Source organism: Nerophis ophidion, linkage group LG13 (assembly GCF_033978795.1).
Source record: "Nerophis ophidion isolate RoL-2023_Sa linkage group LG13, RoL_Noph_v1.0, whole genome shotgun sequence".
In the NCBI taxonomy this organism is placed as follows: Eukaryota; Metazoa; Chordata; class Actinopteri; order Syngnathiformes; family Syngnathidae; genus Nerophis; species Nerophis ophidion.
This window is the reverse complement of record NC_084623.1, coordinates 20,274,956-20,293,531: the sequence shown is the minus strand read 5'-3', so window position 1 is coordinate 20,293,531 and position 18,576 is coordinate 20,274,956. Positions and strand designations below refer to the sequence as shown.

The window sequence follows — 18,576 nt, the reverse complement described above, 5'->3', positions numbered from 1 at the left end:
ACCGTCAGTGTGTGAATGGGTGAATGTGGAAATGGTGTCAAAGCGCTTTTGAGTTCCTTTAAAAAGGTAGAAAAGCGCTATACAATTACAAACCCGTTCCATATTATAATAATAATGGATTCGATTTATATCGCGCTTTTCTATTGTTAGATACTCAAAGCGCTCCCAGATAAGTGGGAACCCATCATTCATTCACACCTGGTGGTGGTAAGCTACATCTGTAGCCACAGCTGCCCTGGGGTAGATTGACGGAAGCGTGGTTGCCAGTTTGCGCCACGGCCCCTCCGACCACCACCAATCATTCATTCATCATTCATTCACCAGTGTGAGCGGCACCGGGGGCAAGGGTGAAGTGTCCTGCCCAAGGACACAACGGCAGCGACTTTGATGTCAATAGGTGGGAAGCGAACCTGCAACCCTCAGATTTCTGGCACGGCCGCTCTACCCACTACGCCATGCCGCCCCATATGAGTTGGGAAATTGTGTTAGATGTAAATATAAACTGAATATAATGCTTTGCAAATCCATATTCAATTGAATTCACACTACAAAGACAAGATATTTGATGTTCAAACTCATAAACTTTATTTTTCTTTTGCAAATAATAATTAACTTTGAATTTCATGGCTGCAACATGTGCCAAAGTAGTTGGGAAAGAGCATGTTCACCACTGTGTTACATTACCTTTTCTTTTAACAACACTCAATAAACGTTTGGGTACTGAGGAAACTAATTGTTGAACCTTTGAAAGTAGAATTCTTTCCCATTCTTGTTTTATGTAGAGCTTCAGTCGTTCAACAGTCTGGGGTCTCCGCTGTTGTATTTTACTCTTTTTAATGCGCCACACATTTTCGATGGGAGACAGGTCTGGACTGCAGGCGGGCCAGGAAAGTACCCGCAGTCTTTTTTTACAAAGCCACGCTGTTGTAACATGTGCTGAATGTGGCTTGGCATTGTCTTGCTGAAATAAGAAGGGGCGTCCATGAAAAAGACAGCGCTTAAATGGCACCATATGTTGTTCCAAAACCTGTATGTACCTTTCAGCATTAATGGTGCCTTCACAGATGTGTAAGTTACCCATGCCTTGGGCACTAATGCACCCCCATACCATCACAGATGCTGGCTTTTGAACTTTGCTTCGATAACAGTCTGGATGGTTCGCTTCCCCTTTGGTCCGGATGACACGATGTCGAATATTTCCAAAAACAATTTGAAATGTAGGCTCGTCAGACCACAGAACACTTTTCCACTTTGCATCAGTCCATATTAGATGATCTCGGGGCCAGAGAAGCCGGAGGCGTTTTTTGGATGTTGTTGATAAATGGCTTTTGCTTTGCATAGTAGTGCTTTAACTTGCACTTACAGATGTAGCGACAAACTGTATTTAGTGCCAGTCGTTTTCTGAAGTGTTCCTGAACCCATGTAGTGATATTCTTTAGAGATTGATGTCGGTTTTTGATACAGTGCCGTCTGAGGGATCAAAGGTCACAGTCATTCAATGTTGGTTTCCGGCCATGCCGCTTACGTGGAGTGATTTCTCCAGATTCTATGAACCTTTTAATGATATTATGGACCGTAGATGTAGAAATCCCTAAATTTCTTGCAATTGCACTTCGAGAAACGTTGTTCTTAATCTGTTTGACTATTTGCTCACGCAGTTGTGGACAAAGGGGTGTACCTCACCCCATCCTTTCTTGTGAAAGACTGAGCATTTTTTGGGAAGCTGTTTTTATACCTAATCATGGCATCCACCTGCTCCCAATTAGCCTGCACACCTGTGGCATGTTCCAAATAAGTGTTTGATGAGCATTCCTCAACTTTACCAGTATTTATTGCCACCTTTCCCAACTTCTTTGTCACGTGTTGCTGGCATCAAATTCCAAAGTTAAAGATTATTTGCGTCAAAAAAAATGTTTATCAGTTTGAACATCAAATATGTTGTCTTTGTAGCATATTCAACTGAATATGGGTTGAAAATCATTGTTTTCCGTTTATATTTACATCTAACACAATTTCCCAACTCATATAGAAACAGGGTTTGTATAACCCATCTACCATTATTTCACAGCACTAGTTTTTGTAATAGTATTTTTAGAACGTGTGAAAAAAATGTGCTCCGGGCCGCATTTTCGATGGTCCTGCCCTACTGGATAAGTGGTAAAAAATGAATGGATGACTCTCAAAGGGTGATGTCATTGGTTTTACAAGTTGAATCACAGTTGACGCAAGTCACCGGTGACTTTTTACTACAGGTGTCAGTGCAATAACTCCAACCCTTGACGCCAATAATATCGCAATATGTCCCCAACAAACTCATCGTCCTAACTCTGACCTTGGCGCTTTTTCCTCACAGGGCTTTGGTCCTTTGACCTGACTGTGACTCAGCTCATCCAGGAGAATGTGATGGAATCCGAGCGAGGCGTGATCAACGGCGTCCAGAACTCCATGAATTACCTCTTAGACCTGCTGCACTTCATCATGGTGATTCTGGCACCAAACCAGGAGGCCTTCGGTCTGCTGGTCATCATCTCCGTCTCCTTCGTGGCCATGGGGCACATTATGTACTTCAGATTTGCCTTCAAGAGTCTGGGCAGTCGTCTGTTCCTCTGCTGCTCGCCGGAGCGGAAGGCGGAGGCGGACGACGTCGTCGCCTCGTCTCCCACCATCGTCTGACGTCGCTGTCCCAAAGCCTTGCAGTATATACCGATACTTGACTGAAACGCTCACACGCAGCCAGTGGAGAGATTCTCGTCGCATGAGGAATAAGCTTGCGTTCAGGAGTGTGTGCGCCAGTCAGTTTATTGTAGCCCGACTATTTAGCGTGCGTGAGGGACGATTTTAAGTGACAGTAAAAGATGATATAGTCCAACAGACTGCATCAAGTTGTGATTTAAAATACTGCGCATCCGGATAGTGTTCACAGCACTTCACGTTTTCCACAAATTCTTATGTTGCAGCCTTTTCCCAAAATGGATTCAATTCAATTTTGTCCTCAAAATTCTACAGACAATACCCCATTATGAGAGTTAAAGGGGAACATTATCACCAGACCTATGTAAGCGTCAGTATATACCTTGATGTTGCAGAAAAAAAGACCATATATTTTTTTAGCCGATTTCCGAACTCTAAATGGGTGAATTTCGGCGAATTAAACGCCTTTCTATTAGTCGCTCTCAGAGTGATGAGGTCACAGCGTGACGTCACCTAGGTAGTCAGTCCGCCATTTTCTCAAACACATTACAAATATCGAGTAATCAGCTCTGTTATTTTCCGTTTTTTCGACTGTTTTCCGTACCTTGGAGACGTCATGCCTCGTCGGTGTGTTGTCGGAGGGTGTAACAACACGATCAGGGACGGATTCAAGTTGACTTACGTGGAGTGTGCTTCGATTAGCACGGCATGCTAATCGATGCTAACATGCTATTTAGGCTAGCTGTAATTGCATTTCTAGCTATATTTGCATCCAGCCTTTCTCTCCACCCACATTTAATGCCAAACAAACACTTACCGATCGACGGATTCAAGTTGACTTACGTGGAGTGTGTGCTTCGATTAGCACGGCATGCTAATCGATGCTATCATGCTATTTAGGCTAGCTGTATGTACATTTGTAGCTATATTTGCATCCAGCCTTTCTCTCCACCCACATTTAATGCCAAACAAACACTTACCAATCGACAGATTTAAGTTGCTCCAGTGTCACAAGTTGCGGAAGTCCCGATCGTTTGGTCTGCACATTTTACCGGCGATGCTAAGGCAGACATGGCACAGAGATGTATGGATATCCTGCAGATGCATTTCCAACGATAAAGTCAACGAAATCACAAAGGTGTGTTTTGTTGATGTTATTGACTTATGTGCTAATCAGACATATTTGGTCACGGCATGACTGCCAGCTAATCGATACTAACATGCTATTTAGGCTAGCTGTATGTACATTTGTAGCTATATTTGCATCCAGCCGTTCTCTCCACCCACATTTAATGCCAAACAAACACTTACCAATCGACAGATTTAAGTTGCTCCAGTGTCAGAAGATGCGAAAGTCCCGATCGTTTGGTCTGCACATTTTACCGGCGATGCTAAGGCAGACATGGCCGAATAGCGTCAGTAGCTATTCACTCAATAGCTTCAGTTTCTTCTTCAATTTTGTTTTCGCTATCTGCCTCCATACTCCAACCATCCGTTTCAATACATGCGTAATCTGTTGAATCGCTTAAGCCGCTGAAATCAGAGTCTGAATCCGAGCTAATGTCGCTATATCTTGCTGTGCTACCCGCCATGTTGGCATCACTAAATGACGTCACAGGAAAATGGACGATGGATTTAAAGATAGCGAAAATCAGGTACTTTAAAGCCTTTTTTCGGGATATTCCATGATGTGTAAAATTTTGAAAAAACTTCAAAAAATAAAATAAGCCACTGGGATCTGATTTCTAAGTAACACAGACTTAATTTTGAGTTATTTGGACACTAGGGGAACATATTCTAAGTAATAAAGACTTAATTTAGAGTTATTTGGTTAGGGTTAATGCCGAATAAGGCATTAATTAGTACCTAATGACTAGTTAAGAGCCAATATGTTACTAATTTGCATGTTCCCCATACTAAAGTGTTACCACTTTTTTACACTGGTGCACAAAATGAACCATGCATGAACATCTCCTTCAAACAACAAAACTCAGACAGTGCATAAACTCACAACAAATTACACACCTGCAAATAAATCAGCTGTTGCCGTATCCGTGATATGCCAACAGGGAGAAGTTTGTATTTACACGAAGACCTCGGCCGAACCCCTGAGGTCGACTCACCGAACCACTGCCTTAAGTTCATTAGAAAACATCACTGCACATCATAATGGCAGCTACATTTTCCCTCTTAAAGATCTAAAAAAAAAAAATTATTTGCGAATGTCCGGCGGGTCAGATTTAAAAGCTTAACGGGCCCCGGGACTTAATTTGCCCAGGTTTGTTATGGGGTATTGCATGTAGAATTTTGAGGACTAATTTTTTTTTATTTTGGAATAAGGCTGTAACGTTACGAAATGTGGGAAAATGCAGCGCTGGTACTTTCCGGATGCACTGTATACAAGAATGTGTGGAAAAAGTACATCTGTGTATAGCAGCCACATCTCACATTTAAAATGCATCCCGCATTGCAGTGACTTCCTTGGTGCTTCAATTAGGAGGGTCTTTTAGTAAAACCAAGCAACGGAGGGATTCTTTTTTTTTCTGCGGGTTTTAAAGGGTGGAAAAACAGACTGCGTTCGGCAAATGCAGGTTTTTTTTTTTTAATAAGTGTCTTCAGTGGCATGTGAGGTGCCATTTAGCAGGTGAGAAAAAAAAACCCTATGCAACCACTTCAATAGCTTTCAGTTACCAAAGTCAAGGTTCATATGTGGTGCGAAAGGAAACGAGGGAATCCATAATCCACCTTGAAGCATTCCAAATTTTGCATCACCAAGGATTCCAGTGTCCTACCTACTGTAATTTGTAGTTTTTTTTGGTTTACTTGTTAGTCTAGTCCTCTTAATTGGTTTTAGTTTTTTTTTCCAACCGTGATTGTTGTTACTCCAGCACTTTAAGTCATTACGTGTTATAACGTCGGATCAGATATTTGATCATTTGTCTTGCACACGTCCGAAATCCAGATTCCTTACTAAAAGGTGGGGTGTGGCCTGAAAAGCACACATAGCATTCACTAACTGTCCCTTTAAGGATGAAAGTCTGAATGAGTACCAGTTTGGTACGTGGGTGGGACTATGATTATTTAGCGCTTTTCTAGATACCCCAAGCGCTTCACAGGGAGAACTGAGAACCCACCATTCATTCACTCCACATTCACACATTCATGGTGGTAAGCTACATTTGTTGCCACAGCTGGTAGACTGATGGAGTGTGGCTGTTTGAGATTTCTGCATATCCTTCAAATAGTAAAGGTGGGCCTCACAATGTGTTTAGCAAAGTAACAGCAGGAACGATTGTTTTTTTTGTTTTGTTTTTAAAGCCCGACTACCTTACGCCTCCGCTTTGACAGCTGCACCCCACCCTGGAAAAATGTGCTCGTAGCTGTGATTTTGGGCATCATGGAGCAGAGACATATTTGTGTTGGATATTGAAATAACCACACCAGATGTTGGAGAATGTTTGGACTAATTTGTAGAAGTCTGTAGCTGCACCCGTGTAGTCTGAAGGCCTTAAAAACATTTTCCCCTCTTTTGAAATTCAGAAGTCAGGACTATTTCAAAAGGCCAACGGCAGTTTTCAGTATAAACCAATATCCAGTTATATAAATCAAAATGAAAAAAAAAAGTAAATGTCATGTTTTGTTTTTATATACTTTGAGTTAACATTTTTTGTGGGATTCAAATCAATTATTGTACTGTATTGCATGAAAGTAAATTTGTGTCAATTCACAAAATGTGTAGTGTTTTTTTTTTTGTTTGGCAAAAAAACATTTGACTCAGAGAAAGTGCATCATTTTGTATGAATATCGCTGTAGATGAGGGGTCACCAACCTTTTTGAAACCAAGAGCTACTTCTTGGGTACTGATTAATTCAAAGGGCTACCAGTTTGATACACACTTAAATAAATTGCCAGAAATAGCCAATTTGCTCAATTTACCTTTAACTCTATGTTGTTATTAATAATTGATATTTATCTTTGTGGAAACACTGATCATCTTTATGATTCCTCACAAAAAATATATATTTTTGATGACATGTTTTAAATAGGTTAAAATCCAATCTGCACTTTGTTAGAATATATAACAAATTGGACCAAGCTATATTTCTAACAAAGACAATTATTTCTTCTAGATTTTCCAGAACAAAAATTAAAAAAAAAAATTCAAAAGACTTTGAAATAAGATTTTGATTCTACAGATTTTCTAGATTTGTCAGAATATTTTTTTTGAATTTTTATCATAAGTTTGAAGAAATATTTCACAAATATTCTTTGTCGAAAAAACAGAAGCTAAAATGAAGAATTAAATTAAAATGTATTTATTATTCTCTAGAATAAAAAAAAATACTTGAACATGGATTTAAATGGTCAGGAAAGAAGAGGAAGGAATTTAAAAGGTAAAAAGGTATATGTGTTTAGAAATCCTAAAACCATTTTTAAGGTTGTATTTTTTCTCTAAAACTGTCTTTCTGAAAGTTATAAGAAGCAAAGTAAAAAAAAATAATTTATTTATTCAAACGAGTGAAGACCAAGTCTTTAAAATATTTTCTTGGATTTTCAAGTTCTATTTGAGTTTTTTCTCTCTTAGAATTAAAAATGTCGAGCAAAGCCAGACCAGCTTGCGAGTAAATAAATAAAATTTTTAAAATAGAGGCAGCTCACTGCTAAGTGCTGCTATTTGAGATATTTTTAGAACAGGCCAGCGGGCGACTCATCTGGTCCTTACGGGCTACCTGGTGCCCGCGGGCACCGTGTTGGTGACTCCTGCTGTAGATTAATGGTAACTTTAAGTGAGGAATAATCGACAAAGTTGTTTTGAGGGCCACATTTCAGAAAGCTAACTTCTCCCTTCACTATTAGGCTTATTTTGTATATTCCAGCGTCCACTACAGTAGACATTAGTTTTAGCTCTATTTATTTTCTCAGAGCTACGGGAGCGCTCCGCTGCTTTCAAGGACCTTCTGCAAAAAAATGCTAGTCAGAGATAATTGATTGATTAATTGAAAATGTTATTAGTAGATTGCACAGTACAGTACATATTCCGTACAATTGACCACTAAATGGTAACACCCGAATAAGTGTGTCAACTTGTTTAAGTCGGGGTCCACGTTAATCACATTAATCAATTCATGGTGGTAAGCTACATTTGTTGCCACAGCTGGTTTACCGACGGAAGTGTGGCACTTCAGTGTTCTTGATAATCTGCTGCAAAAATGTGAGACAAGTTTTTTGTAACTGAACTAGCGGGCCTCCAGTTAAAAGCCCAAGCGTTGGAAAAAGAGAGGGCCGCAAATGGAACTTTGAGGAACACCACTGGTATAACTAAAGAAGTTGAACAAATGATTACTGACAGCATCTGAAGTAAACAAGCTACAAAAACATCCTACAAATCTCAAAACCAGTGAAGTCAGCACATTGTGTGATTCATAAATAAAAAGAGGATCCAATGATTTGCAAATCAGTTTCAACATGTATTCAAGTGAATAGACGGCAAAGACAAAATATTTAATGATTTCTTTTGCAAATAATTATTAACTTAGAATTTAATGGCAGCAACACATAGCAGAAAAGTTGGCACAGGGGCATTTTTACCTCTGTGTTACATGGCCTTTCCTTTAAACAACAATCAGTAAACGTTTGGGAACTGAGGAGACCAATTTTTTAAGCTTTTCAGGTGGAATTCTTTCCCATTCTTGCTTGATGTACAGCTTTAGTAGTTCAACAGTCCGGGGTCTCAGTTGTGGTATTTTAGGCTTCATATTTCGATGGGAAACAGGTCTGGACTGCAGGTGGGCCAGGAGAGTACCTGCACTCTTTTTTTTTTTACGAAGCCACGCTGTTGTAGCACGTGCTGAATGTGGCTTGGCATTGTCTTGCTGAAATAAGCAGGAGCGTCCATGAAAAAGACGTTGCTTGGGTGGCAACATATGTTGCTCCAAAACCTGTATGTACCTTTCAACATTAATGGTGACTTCACAGATGTGTAAGTTAACCATGCTTTGGGCACTAATACATCCCCATACCATCACAGATGCTGGCTTTTGAACTTTGCGCCTATAACAATCCAGATGGTTCCTTTCCTCTTTGTTCTGGGGGACACGACATCCACAGTTTCCAAATATAATTTGAAATGTGGACTCGTCAGACCATAGACCCCTTCTCCACTTTGGATCAGTCCATTTTAGATGAGCTTAAACCCAGCGAAGCCGGTGGCGTTTCTGGGTGTTGTTGATAAATGGCTTTGGCTTTGCGTAGTAGAGTTTTAACTTGCACTTACGGATGTCGCGACCAACTGTAGTTACTGATAGTGGTTTTCTGAAGTGTTCCTGAGCCCATGTGGTGATATCCTTTACACACTGATGTCGCTTTTTCGTGTAGTGCCGCCTGAGTGATTAAAAGTCCGTAATATCATTGCTTACGTGCAGTGATTTCTCCAGATTATCTGAACCTTTTGATGATATTACGGACCGTAGATGGTGAAATCCCTAAATTCCTTGCATTAGCTGGTTGAACAATTTTGTTCTCAAACTGTTTGACAATTTGCTCACGCATTTGTTCACAAAGTGGTGACCCTCGCCCCATCCCTGTCTGTGAATGACTGACCATTTAATGGAAGCTGCTTTTATACCCAAACATGGCACCCACCTGTTCCCAATTAGCCTGTTCACCTGTGGGATGTTCCAAATAAGTGTTTGATGAGTATTCCTCAACTTTCTCTGTCTTTTTTGCCACTAGAGCCAGCTTTTTTGAAACGTGTTGCAGGCATCAAATTCCAAATGAAAAATTAAGTGTTCCAGTTCAAACGTTATGTATCTTGTCTTTGCATTCTATTCAATTGAATATAGTTTGAAAAGGATTTGCAAGTCATAGTATTCTGTTTTTATTTAAGATTTACACAACATGTAACATACATAAATCACATTGTGAAAAACTAACTCACAGTAGAGAAATGAAAGGGGAACGCCTCAATTCAGTTTGCAGCCCAGCGTTCTATGTTTACTTGCAAAGTGAAAATGCCAATGCGAAGATCTGCCAGTGTGTTTTCAGTTCCTATATAGAATAGGTGCACAATAGTGTTTTTAGGAATTTTCTGCAAAAATCTTTGTCTCTCAAGTCTTGAACTGATTTGTCCCTGGGGCCGCCAGTTGACTAGCCCTGATTTAAGGTCTTCAATTAAGTATGTCTGCTTGACTCCAAGTGAGCACGAGGAATAACCCTCTATAGTGGCACCATGAGTACTACTGACCTGATATCACAGCTGATAAAAATTGCTCAACCAGGTCGGAGGCAAGACTTTGTCTATGCATACAAAGTCCAGCACATGCTTTGTGATTACTGGGGATGTAAATCTTACAACTGGCGATTCAACTCCATTACGATTCTTGAGGTGAGTTTACCATTCAGAATCGATTCTCCCATTTCATTACATCCATGCATCCATCCATCTTCTTCCGCTTATCCAAGGTCGGGTCACGGGGGCAGCAGCCTAAGCAGAGAAGCCCAGACTTCCCTCTCCCCAGTCATTTTATCCAGCTTCTCCTGTGGGATCCCGAGGCGTTCCCAGGCCAGCCGGGAGACATAGTCTTCCCAACGTTTCCTGGGTCTTCTCCGTGGCCTCCTACCGGTCGGACGTGCCCGAAACACCTCCCTAGGGAGGCGTTCGGGTGGCATCCTGACTAGATGCCCGAACCTCCTCATCTGGCTCCTCTCGATGACAGAGTTTCTCACCCTAAGAGAGAGCCTCGCCACCCGGCGGAGGAAACTCATTTCGGCCGCTTGTACCCGTAATCTTGTCCTTTATGTCACAACCCAAAGCTCATGACCACAGGTGAGGATGGGAACGTAGATAGACCGGTAAATTGAGAGCTTTGCCTTCCGGCTCAGCTCCTTCTTCACCACAACGGATGGATACAGCGTCCGCATTGCTTAAGACGCCGCACCGACCCGCCTGTCGATCTCACAATCCACTCTTCTCTCACTCCCTAGCATAGCTCGGTTGGTAGAGTGGCCGTGCCAGTAACTTGAGGGTTTCAGGTTCAATTCCCACTTCTGCCATCCTAGTCACTGCCGTTGTGTCCTTGGGCAAGACACTTTATCCACCTGCTCCCAGTGCCACACACGCTGATATAAATGTAACTTAGATAATGGGTTTCACTATGTAAAGCGCTTTGAGTCACTAGAGAAAAGCGCTATATAAATATAATTCACTTCACACACTAATTCACTTCACTCGTGAACAAGACTCAGAGGTACTTGAACTCCTCTACTTGGGGCAAGATTTTATTACATGGGATATAAATTATTAGAAAAGTTTTTAGAGCAGGTTACAGCTAAAAGCATCTCACGCGTGCAGAGAGTAACCTGGGAGTTGGCCTAAAATCTTTGTAGAAATCCATGCTTGAACATATTTAAGTGATTTATAATCGTTATAAATAGGAATCCCGATTCAGATGTGAATAGAATTTTGCAAAATAAATATTTTTCAGATTATAAATCGCTCCGGAGTATACGTCGGACCGGCCAAAAATGCATACTAAAGAAGGAAAAAACCATATATATGTCGCACTGGAGTATAAGTCGCATTTTGGGGGTGAAATTTATTTACTAAAATCCAACACTAAGAATATACATTTCAAAGGCAATTTAAATTAAAGAATAATGAACAACAGGCTGAATAAGTGTACATTATATGACGCATAAATAACCAACTGAGAAGGTGCCTGGTATGTTAACGTAACATATTATGGTAAGAGTCATTCAAATAACTACAAACCCCGTTTCCATATGAGTTGGGAAATTGTGTTAGATGTAAATATAAACGGAATACAATGATTTGCAAATCCTTTTCAACCCATATTCAGTTGATTATGCTACAAAGACAACATATTTGATGTTCAAACTGATAAACATTTTTTTTTTTTTTGCAAATAATCATTAACTTTAGAATTTGATGCCAGCAACACGTGATAAAGTTGGGAAAGGTGGTAATAAATACTGATAAAGTTGAGGAATGCTCAAACACTTATATGGAACATCCCACAGGTGTGCAGGCTAATTGGGAACAGGTGGGTGCCATGATTGGGTATAAAAGTAGCTTCCATGAAATGCTAAGTTAGTCACAAACAAGGATGGGGTGAGGGTCACCACTTTGTAAGAAAATTGTCAAACAGTTTTAGAAAAACATTTCTCAACGAGCAATTGCAAGAAATTTAGGGATTTTACCATCTACGGTCCGTAAAATCATCAAAAAGTTCAGAGAATCTGGAGAAATCACTGCACATAAGCGATGACATTAGGGACTTTTGTTCACTCAGGCGGTACTGCATAAAAAACCGACATCAGTGTGTAAAGGATATCACCACATGGGCTCAGGAACACTTCATAAAACCACTGTCAGTAACTACAGTTGGTCGCTACATCTGTAAGTGCAAGTTAAAATTTTACTATGCAAAGCCAAACCCATTTATCAACAATATCCTGAAACGCCGCTGACTTGACTGGGCCCGAGCTCACGTAAGATGGACTGATGCAAAGTGGAAAGGTGTTCTGTGGTCTGACGACTCCACGTTTCAAAATATATTTGGAAACAGAGGACGTGGCGTCCTCCAGAACAAAGAGGAAGATAACCACTCGGATTGTTATAGGCGCAAATTTCAAAAGCCAGCATCTGTGATGGTATGGGGGTGTATTAGTGCCCAAGGCATGGGTGACTTACACATCTGTGAAGGCACCATTAATGCTGAAAGGTCCATACAGGTTTTGGAGCAACATATGTTGTCATCCAAGCAACGTTATCATGGACACCCCTGCTTATTTCACCAAGACAATTAAGTGTTACAATAGCCTGTTTTCGTAAAAAAAAGAGTGCGGGTACTTTCCTGGCCCGCCTGCAGTCCAGACCTGTCTCCCATCGAAAATGTGTGGCGCATTATGAAGCGTAAAATACGACAGCAGAGACCTCGGACTGTTGAACGACTGAAGCTCTACATAAAACAAGAATGAGAAAGAATTCCACTTTCAAAGCTTCAACAATTAGTTTCCTCAGTTCCCAATCGTTTATTGAGTGTTGTTAAAAGAAAAGGTGATGTAACACAGTGGTGAACATGCCCTTTCCCAACTACTTTGGCACGTGTTGCAGCCATGAAATTCTAAGTTAATTATTATTTGCAAAAAAACAAACAAAGTTTATGAGTTTGAACATCAAATATCTTGTCTTTGTAGTGCATTCAACTGAATATGGGTTGAAAAGGATTTGCAAATCATTGTATTCCGTTTATATTTACATCTAACACAATTTCCCAACTCATATGGAAACGGGGTTTGTATAACATATAGAACATGCAATGTTTACCAAACAATCTGTCACTCCTAATCGATAAATCCGATGAAATCTTCTTCCTCGATGTCGCTTCTAAACAACTCTGCCAACTCCAAAGGTATGCGTTGTTTCCTCTTGTTTTCTGCTGCATATTTCACTACGTCCAGCTTGTAATCTGCAGTACATGATCTCCTTTTCTGTGCCGTTTTTGTTCAGCCCTTCTCACTTTTTATAAGTTAACGCCAACGATGAAATTATCCATTTTAATAGCTACGGCAGTAGCATATAGCAGTTAGCATTTCATGACCCACAATGCACTTCTGCCATGACCCTCCCCCGCCAAAATCGTATTGGTGTCAGGCTTGGACTTGGTCTTGGGTTGTTTTCCCGAGGTGCGAAGCGAATGGAGAGGAAATGACGTGAAGGTAGGTACATATTTAATTTATTTACTCAAAAACTAAAAAACAGGAACAAACAAAAAGCGCTCACAATGGAGGTACAAAGCTCTGGCTATGAAACAAAAGACTAGCACAAAGGCTATGAACTATAAACATGAAACAAAACACTTGTGCTATGGCATGAATGACCAAAACTTACCTGGACAAAATGAACAGCATAGCAAGGCATGAAGCAGATAATCGAGGTCGTGAAGGAGGTGATGTTGCCAGACTGACTACCTGGTAACTGTGGCTTAAATAATGAACATGATAAGTGAAAACAGGTGTGAGACAAGACAGGTGAACTGATTGGTCGTCATGGTAACAAAACAGGGCGTGAAAAAAAAAAGGAACTTAGCACCTGGTATTCCTAGGCAGTCTCCCATCCAAGTACTAGCTAGGCCAAACACTGCTTAGCTTTGAGAACAGATGAGATTGGGGATGCTCAGGGTAGTATGGCCATACAAAACTCATGATCAGACATGACGGATGAAAACTAAATCAGTTGGCATGTTAACAAGACAAACAAGGAAATGCAAAACAGAACTAAAAGTACAAAAAACTAAACATAGCATGACCAAAACAAAACACGAAACATAGGCGTGACAATTGGTTGACGTGTGTGTGACGATTGCTGACATTTTCTTCGTCTCTTCCGCGAATGACACAAATAATATTATTTGATATTTTACGGTAATGTGTTAATAATTTCACGCACAAGTCGCTCCGGAGTTTATTTCGCATCCCCGGCCAAACTATGAAAAAAACTGCGACTTATACCGAAAAATACGGTTATCCTTAGTTTACGTTAAAAAAAAAAGCAGAATAAACGTGTCCATTTTGGAAGCAGTAATGACTATGACTCAATTTCACCTGCGGCAGTGCGGTGTGGGACACACAGCGGTGGAAAGAATGAAGGACTGGTTTGCAGCTGGTGGCCACGGCTCATACCATTTTCCGTTAGACATCAGTTTTGAATGATTTTTGGATAGTTATGCATATTACAGGGCCCTCAGCACATAGGCGCTGATCTCTTGGGTTCTTCGGGGCCGGAGCCTGGCTCCCACGTGGGATTGATGGCAACTTTCAATCTTTAAAATAATTTTTGAAAAATCTATCTTGTTGTAGGAGTGGTATAGCTCGCTTGTAAGAGTGACCGTGCCAGCAACTTGAGGGTTGCAGGTTCAATTCCCGCTTCCACCATCCTAGTCACAGCTGTTGTGTCCTTGGACAAGACATTTTACCCACCGGCTCCCAGTGTCACCCACACTGGTTTAAATGTAACTTAGACATTGGGTTTCACTATGTAAAACGTTTTGAGTCACTAGAGAAAAAGCGCTATATAAAAATAATTCGACATCCATTGCTTTCGGTCCCCTGCCACCTCAGTAGAAGCATTCAAGTCTCACCTTAAAACTCATTTGTATACTCTAGCCTTTAAATAGACTCCCTTTTTAGACCAGTTGATCTGCCGTTTCTTTTCTTTTTCTTCTATGTCCCACTCTCCCTTGTGGAGGGGGTCCGGTCCGATCCGGTGGCCATGTACTGCTTGCCTGTGTATCGGCTGGGGACATCTCTGCGCTGCTGATCCGCCTCCGCTTGGGATGGTTTCCTGCTGGCTCCGCTGTGAACGGGATTCTCGCTGCTGTGTTGGATCCGCTTTGGACTGGACTCTCGCGACTGTGTTGGATCCATAGTGGATTGAACTTTCACAGTATCATGTTAGACCCGCTCGACATCCATTGCTTTCCTCCTCTCCAAGGTTCTCATAGTCATCATTGTCACCGACGTCCCACTGGGTGTGAGTTTTCCTTGCCCTTATGTGGGCCTACCGAGGATGTCGTAGTGGTTTGTGTTGTGGTTTGTGCAGCCCTTTGAGACACTAGTGATTTAGGGCTATACAAATAAACATTGATTGATTGATTGATTGATTTCACTCGTAGTTAATTTTGGGGCGAGTTCGGTCCGTTTTACCCAATAATAACGCCACAAATCAATCCATACATTTTCTACCGCTTGTCCCTTTCGGCGTTGCGGGGGGTGGTGGAGATTATTTTAGCTGCATTAAGGTGGAAGGCGGGGTACACCCTGGACAAGTCGCCACCTCATCACAGGACCAACGCAGATAGACAGACAATATTTAACACAATTTAGTGTTGCAAATCAACCTATCCCCAGGTGCATGTCTTTGGAAGTGGGAGGAAGCCGGAGTACCCGGAGGGAACCCACGCAGTCACGGGGAAAACATGCAAACTCCACACAGAAAGGTCCCGAGCCCGGGATTGAACCCAGGACTACTCAGGACCTTTGTATTGTGAGGCACATGCACTAACCCCTGTTCCACCGTAAAGCCACAAATCATATAAGATATTAAAGGCCTACTGAAACCCACTACTACCGACCACGCAGTCTGATGGTTTATATATCAATGATGAAATATTAACATTGCAACACATGCCAATACGGCTGGTTTAGTTTACTAAATTATAATTTTTAATTTCCCGCGGAGTTTCCTGTTGAAAACGTCGCGGAATAATGTTTGTGACATTATTGGTTGGAGGGGACATATTAGCGCAGCACCACTTGCGGCTAAAAGGTGTCTCTTTTCATCGCGCAATTACACAGTATTCTGGACATCTGTGTTGCTGAATCTTTTGCAATTTGCTCAATTAATAATGGAGAAGTCAAAGTAGAAAGATGGAGGTGGGAAGCTTTAGCCTTTAGCCACACAAACACACAGTGTTTCCTTGTTTAAAATTCCCGGAGGTGAAGCTTTACTATGCATCAGAGCGGTAAAGCGAACATGGATCCCGACCACTTGTCAACCGGCAGGTTTCGGTGAGAAAATTGTGGTAAAAAGTCGCCACTTACCAGAGATCGGCGGAGCTTGCGCCGTCCATACAGCTGCCGTGACTTCTCTCAGAGACTGGCTTCAACACACCCGTGGACACACCCCTCCGACTATCAGGTACTGTTAAACTCACTAAAACACTAGCAACACAATAGAAAGATAAGGGATTTCCCAGAATTATCCTAGTAAATGTGTCTAAAAACATCTGAATCACTCTCAATGCAATTGCCTTTTTTTTTTTAAATTTTATTTATTCTACATATTTTTTAAATGTAGAATACATTGCTCAATCTCGCTGCCTTGGCAGGGCAAAGAAAATCCTGGCAGACACCTCCCACCCCGCAGCACTTATTCAACCTGCTGCCATCAGGGAAGTGATTTCAGTCACACAAGAGCAGGACAAACAGTTTTTACCCATGGGCCATTAAGATATTAAATCGTCCTAATAGGTCACAACGTTTTGCACTGTTGCACTGCTGTTCACACTGGTATTTATTTTTAACATATAATTGTTTACATTGTATTTCAATGGCACATAACAGAGTAGCCACCTGTATTTTCGTGATGGTCTCATGTTTGATAACAATAAATTCCATTTAATGACAAATGTAAAAAAAAATCCCATTCTGCCTTCCATCTTTAAGGGATCTATTTTACAGTCCCAGTAAAAGTAGCACATAAACAGCCATACTTGATAAGGAAATATACGTTGACCCAGTGGTATCACCTGACAAAAGCAGTGACCATAAAACTTGACTTGAATGCAGACAACATGTTCAGTCATATTATTTCTACTGCCAGCTGAAGCACCGGCAAATGTAAAGAAATGGAAACTACTCATTCAAGTAGGACTGTGGGAACAAAATGCAATCTTCTAAAACTCCCTACTCACTGAAATGTTATCTTCAAAAACGTTTAGAATTGACCTCAATTGCTAATTTTACCAGCTTCAGTGTGTTAAGTTTAAGTTTAAAGGCCTACTGAGACCCACTACTACAGACTACGCAGTCTGATAGTTTATATATCAATGATGAAATATTAACATTGCAACTCATGCCAATACGGCCTTTTTAGTTTACTAAATTGCAATTTTAAATTTCCCGGGAGTTTCTTGTTGAAAACGTTGCGAAAGGTGACACGTAATTGCAATTTTAAATTTCCCGGGAGTTTCTTGTTGAAAACGTTGCGAAAGGTGACGTGTACGCGTGACGTCGCGGACTGTAAGGAAATATTAGCGCTGCGCACACACACAGCTAAAAGTTGTCTCTTTTCATCGCGCAATTACACAGTATTTTGGACATCTGTGTTGCTGAATGTTTTGCAATTTGTTCAATTAATAATGGAGAAGTCAAAGTAAAAAGATGGAATTGGGAAGCTTTAGCCTTTAGCCACACAAACACACGGTGATTCCTTGTTTAAAATTCCCGGAGGTGAAACTTTACTATGGATCAGAGCGATCAAGCGAACATGGATCCCGGCCAAACGTCAACCAGCAGTTTTCGGTGAGAAAATTGTGGTAAAAAGTCGCCACTTACCGGAGGTCAGCTGAACTTTTTGCCGTCCACACAGCTGCCGTCGACTTCCATCAGACACTGGCCTCAAGACACCCATGGACACACCCCTCCGAATATCAGGTACTATTAAACTCACTAAAACACTAGCAACACAATAGACAGATAAGGGATTTCCCAGAATTGTCCCAGTAAATGTGTCTAAAAATATCGGAATCTGTCCTAATGCAATCGCATATTTTTTTTTGACTTAATTTTTTTTTTTTTCTAGTCCGTCGCTATCAATATCCTCAAACACAAATCTTTCATCCTCGCTCAAATTAATGGGGAATTTTTCGTTTTCTCGGTCCGAATAGCACTTTTTGTTGGAGGCTCCCATTAAAAACAATGTGAGGATGTGAGGAGCCCTCACCCTTGTGACGTCATCGTCTGCGACTTCCGGTACAGGCAAGGCTTTTCTGTTAGCGACCAAAAGCTGCAAACTTTATCGTCGATGTTCTCTACTAAATCCTTTCAGCAAAATATGGCAATGATCAAGTATGACACATAGAATGGACCTGCTATCCCCGTTTGAATAAGAAAATCTCATTTCAGTAGGCCTTTAAAGTTAAAGTACCAATGATTGTCACACACACACTAGGTATGGTGATTTGTCCTCTGTGTTTGACCCCTTCCCTTGTTCACCCCCTAGGACAGGGGTCGGCGACCCAAAATGTTGAAAGAGCCATATTGGACCGAAATTACAAAAAACTAATCTGTCTGGAGCCGCAA

At 41.1% G+C, this 18,576-nt stretch overlaps 1 protein-coding gene across 1 annotated transcript in view; it reads left to right on the top strand.

Moving 5' to 3' along the window:
• The window catches only part of slc40a1 (solute carrier family 40 member 1), a 33,725-nt gene extending 27,302 nt beyond the window's left edge, over positions 1–6,423 (top strand). The window contains exon 8 of the mRNA XM_061918499.1: positions 2,354–6,423. Coding sequence (XP_061774483.1) covers positions 2,354–2,673 — 320 coding nt within the window. The 3' untranslated portion in view covers positions 2,674–6,423. The remainder of the gene's footprint in view (positions 1–2,353) is intronic.
• The last annotated feature ends 12,153 nt before the right edge of the window (positions 6,424–18,576 follow it).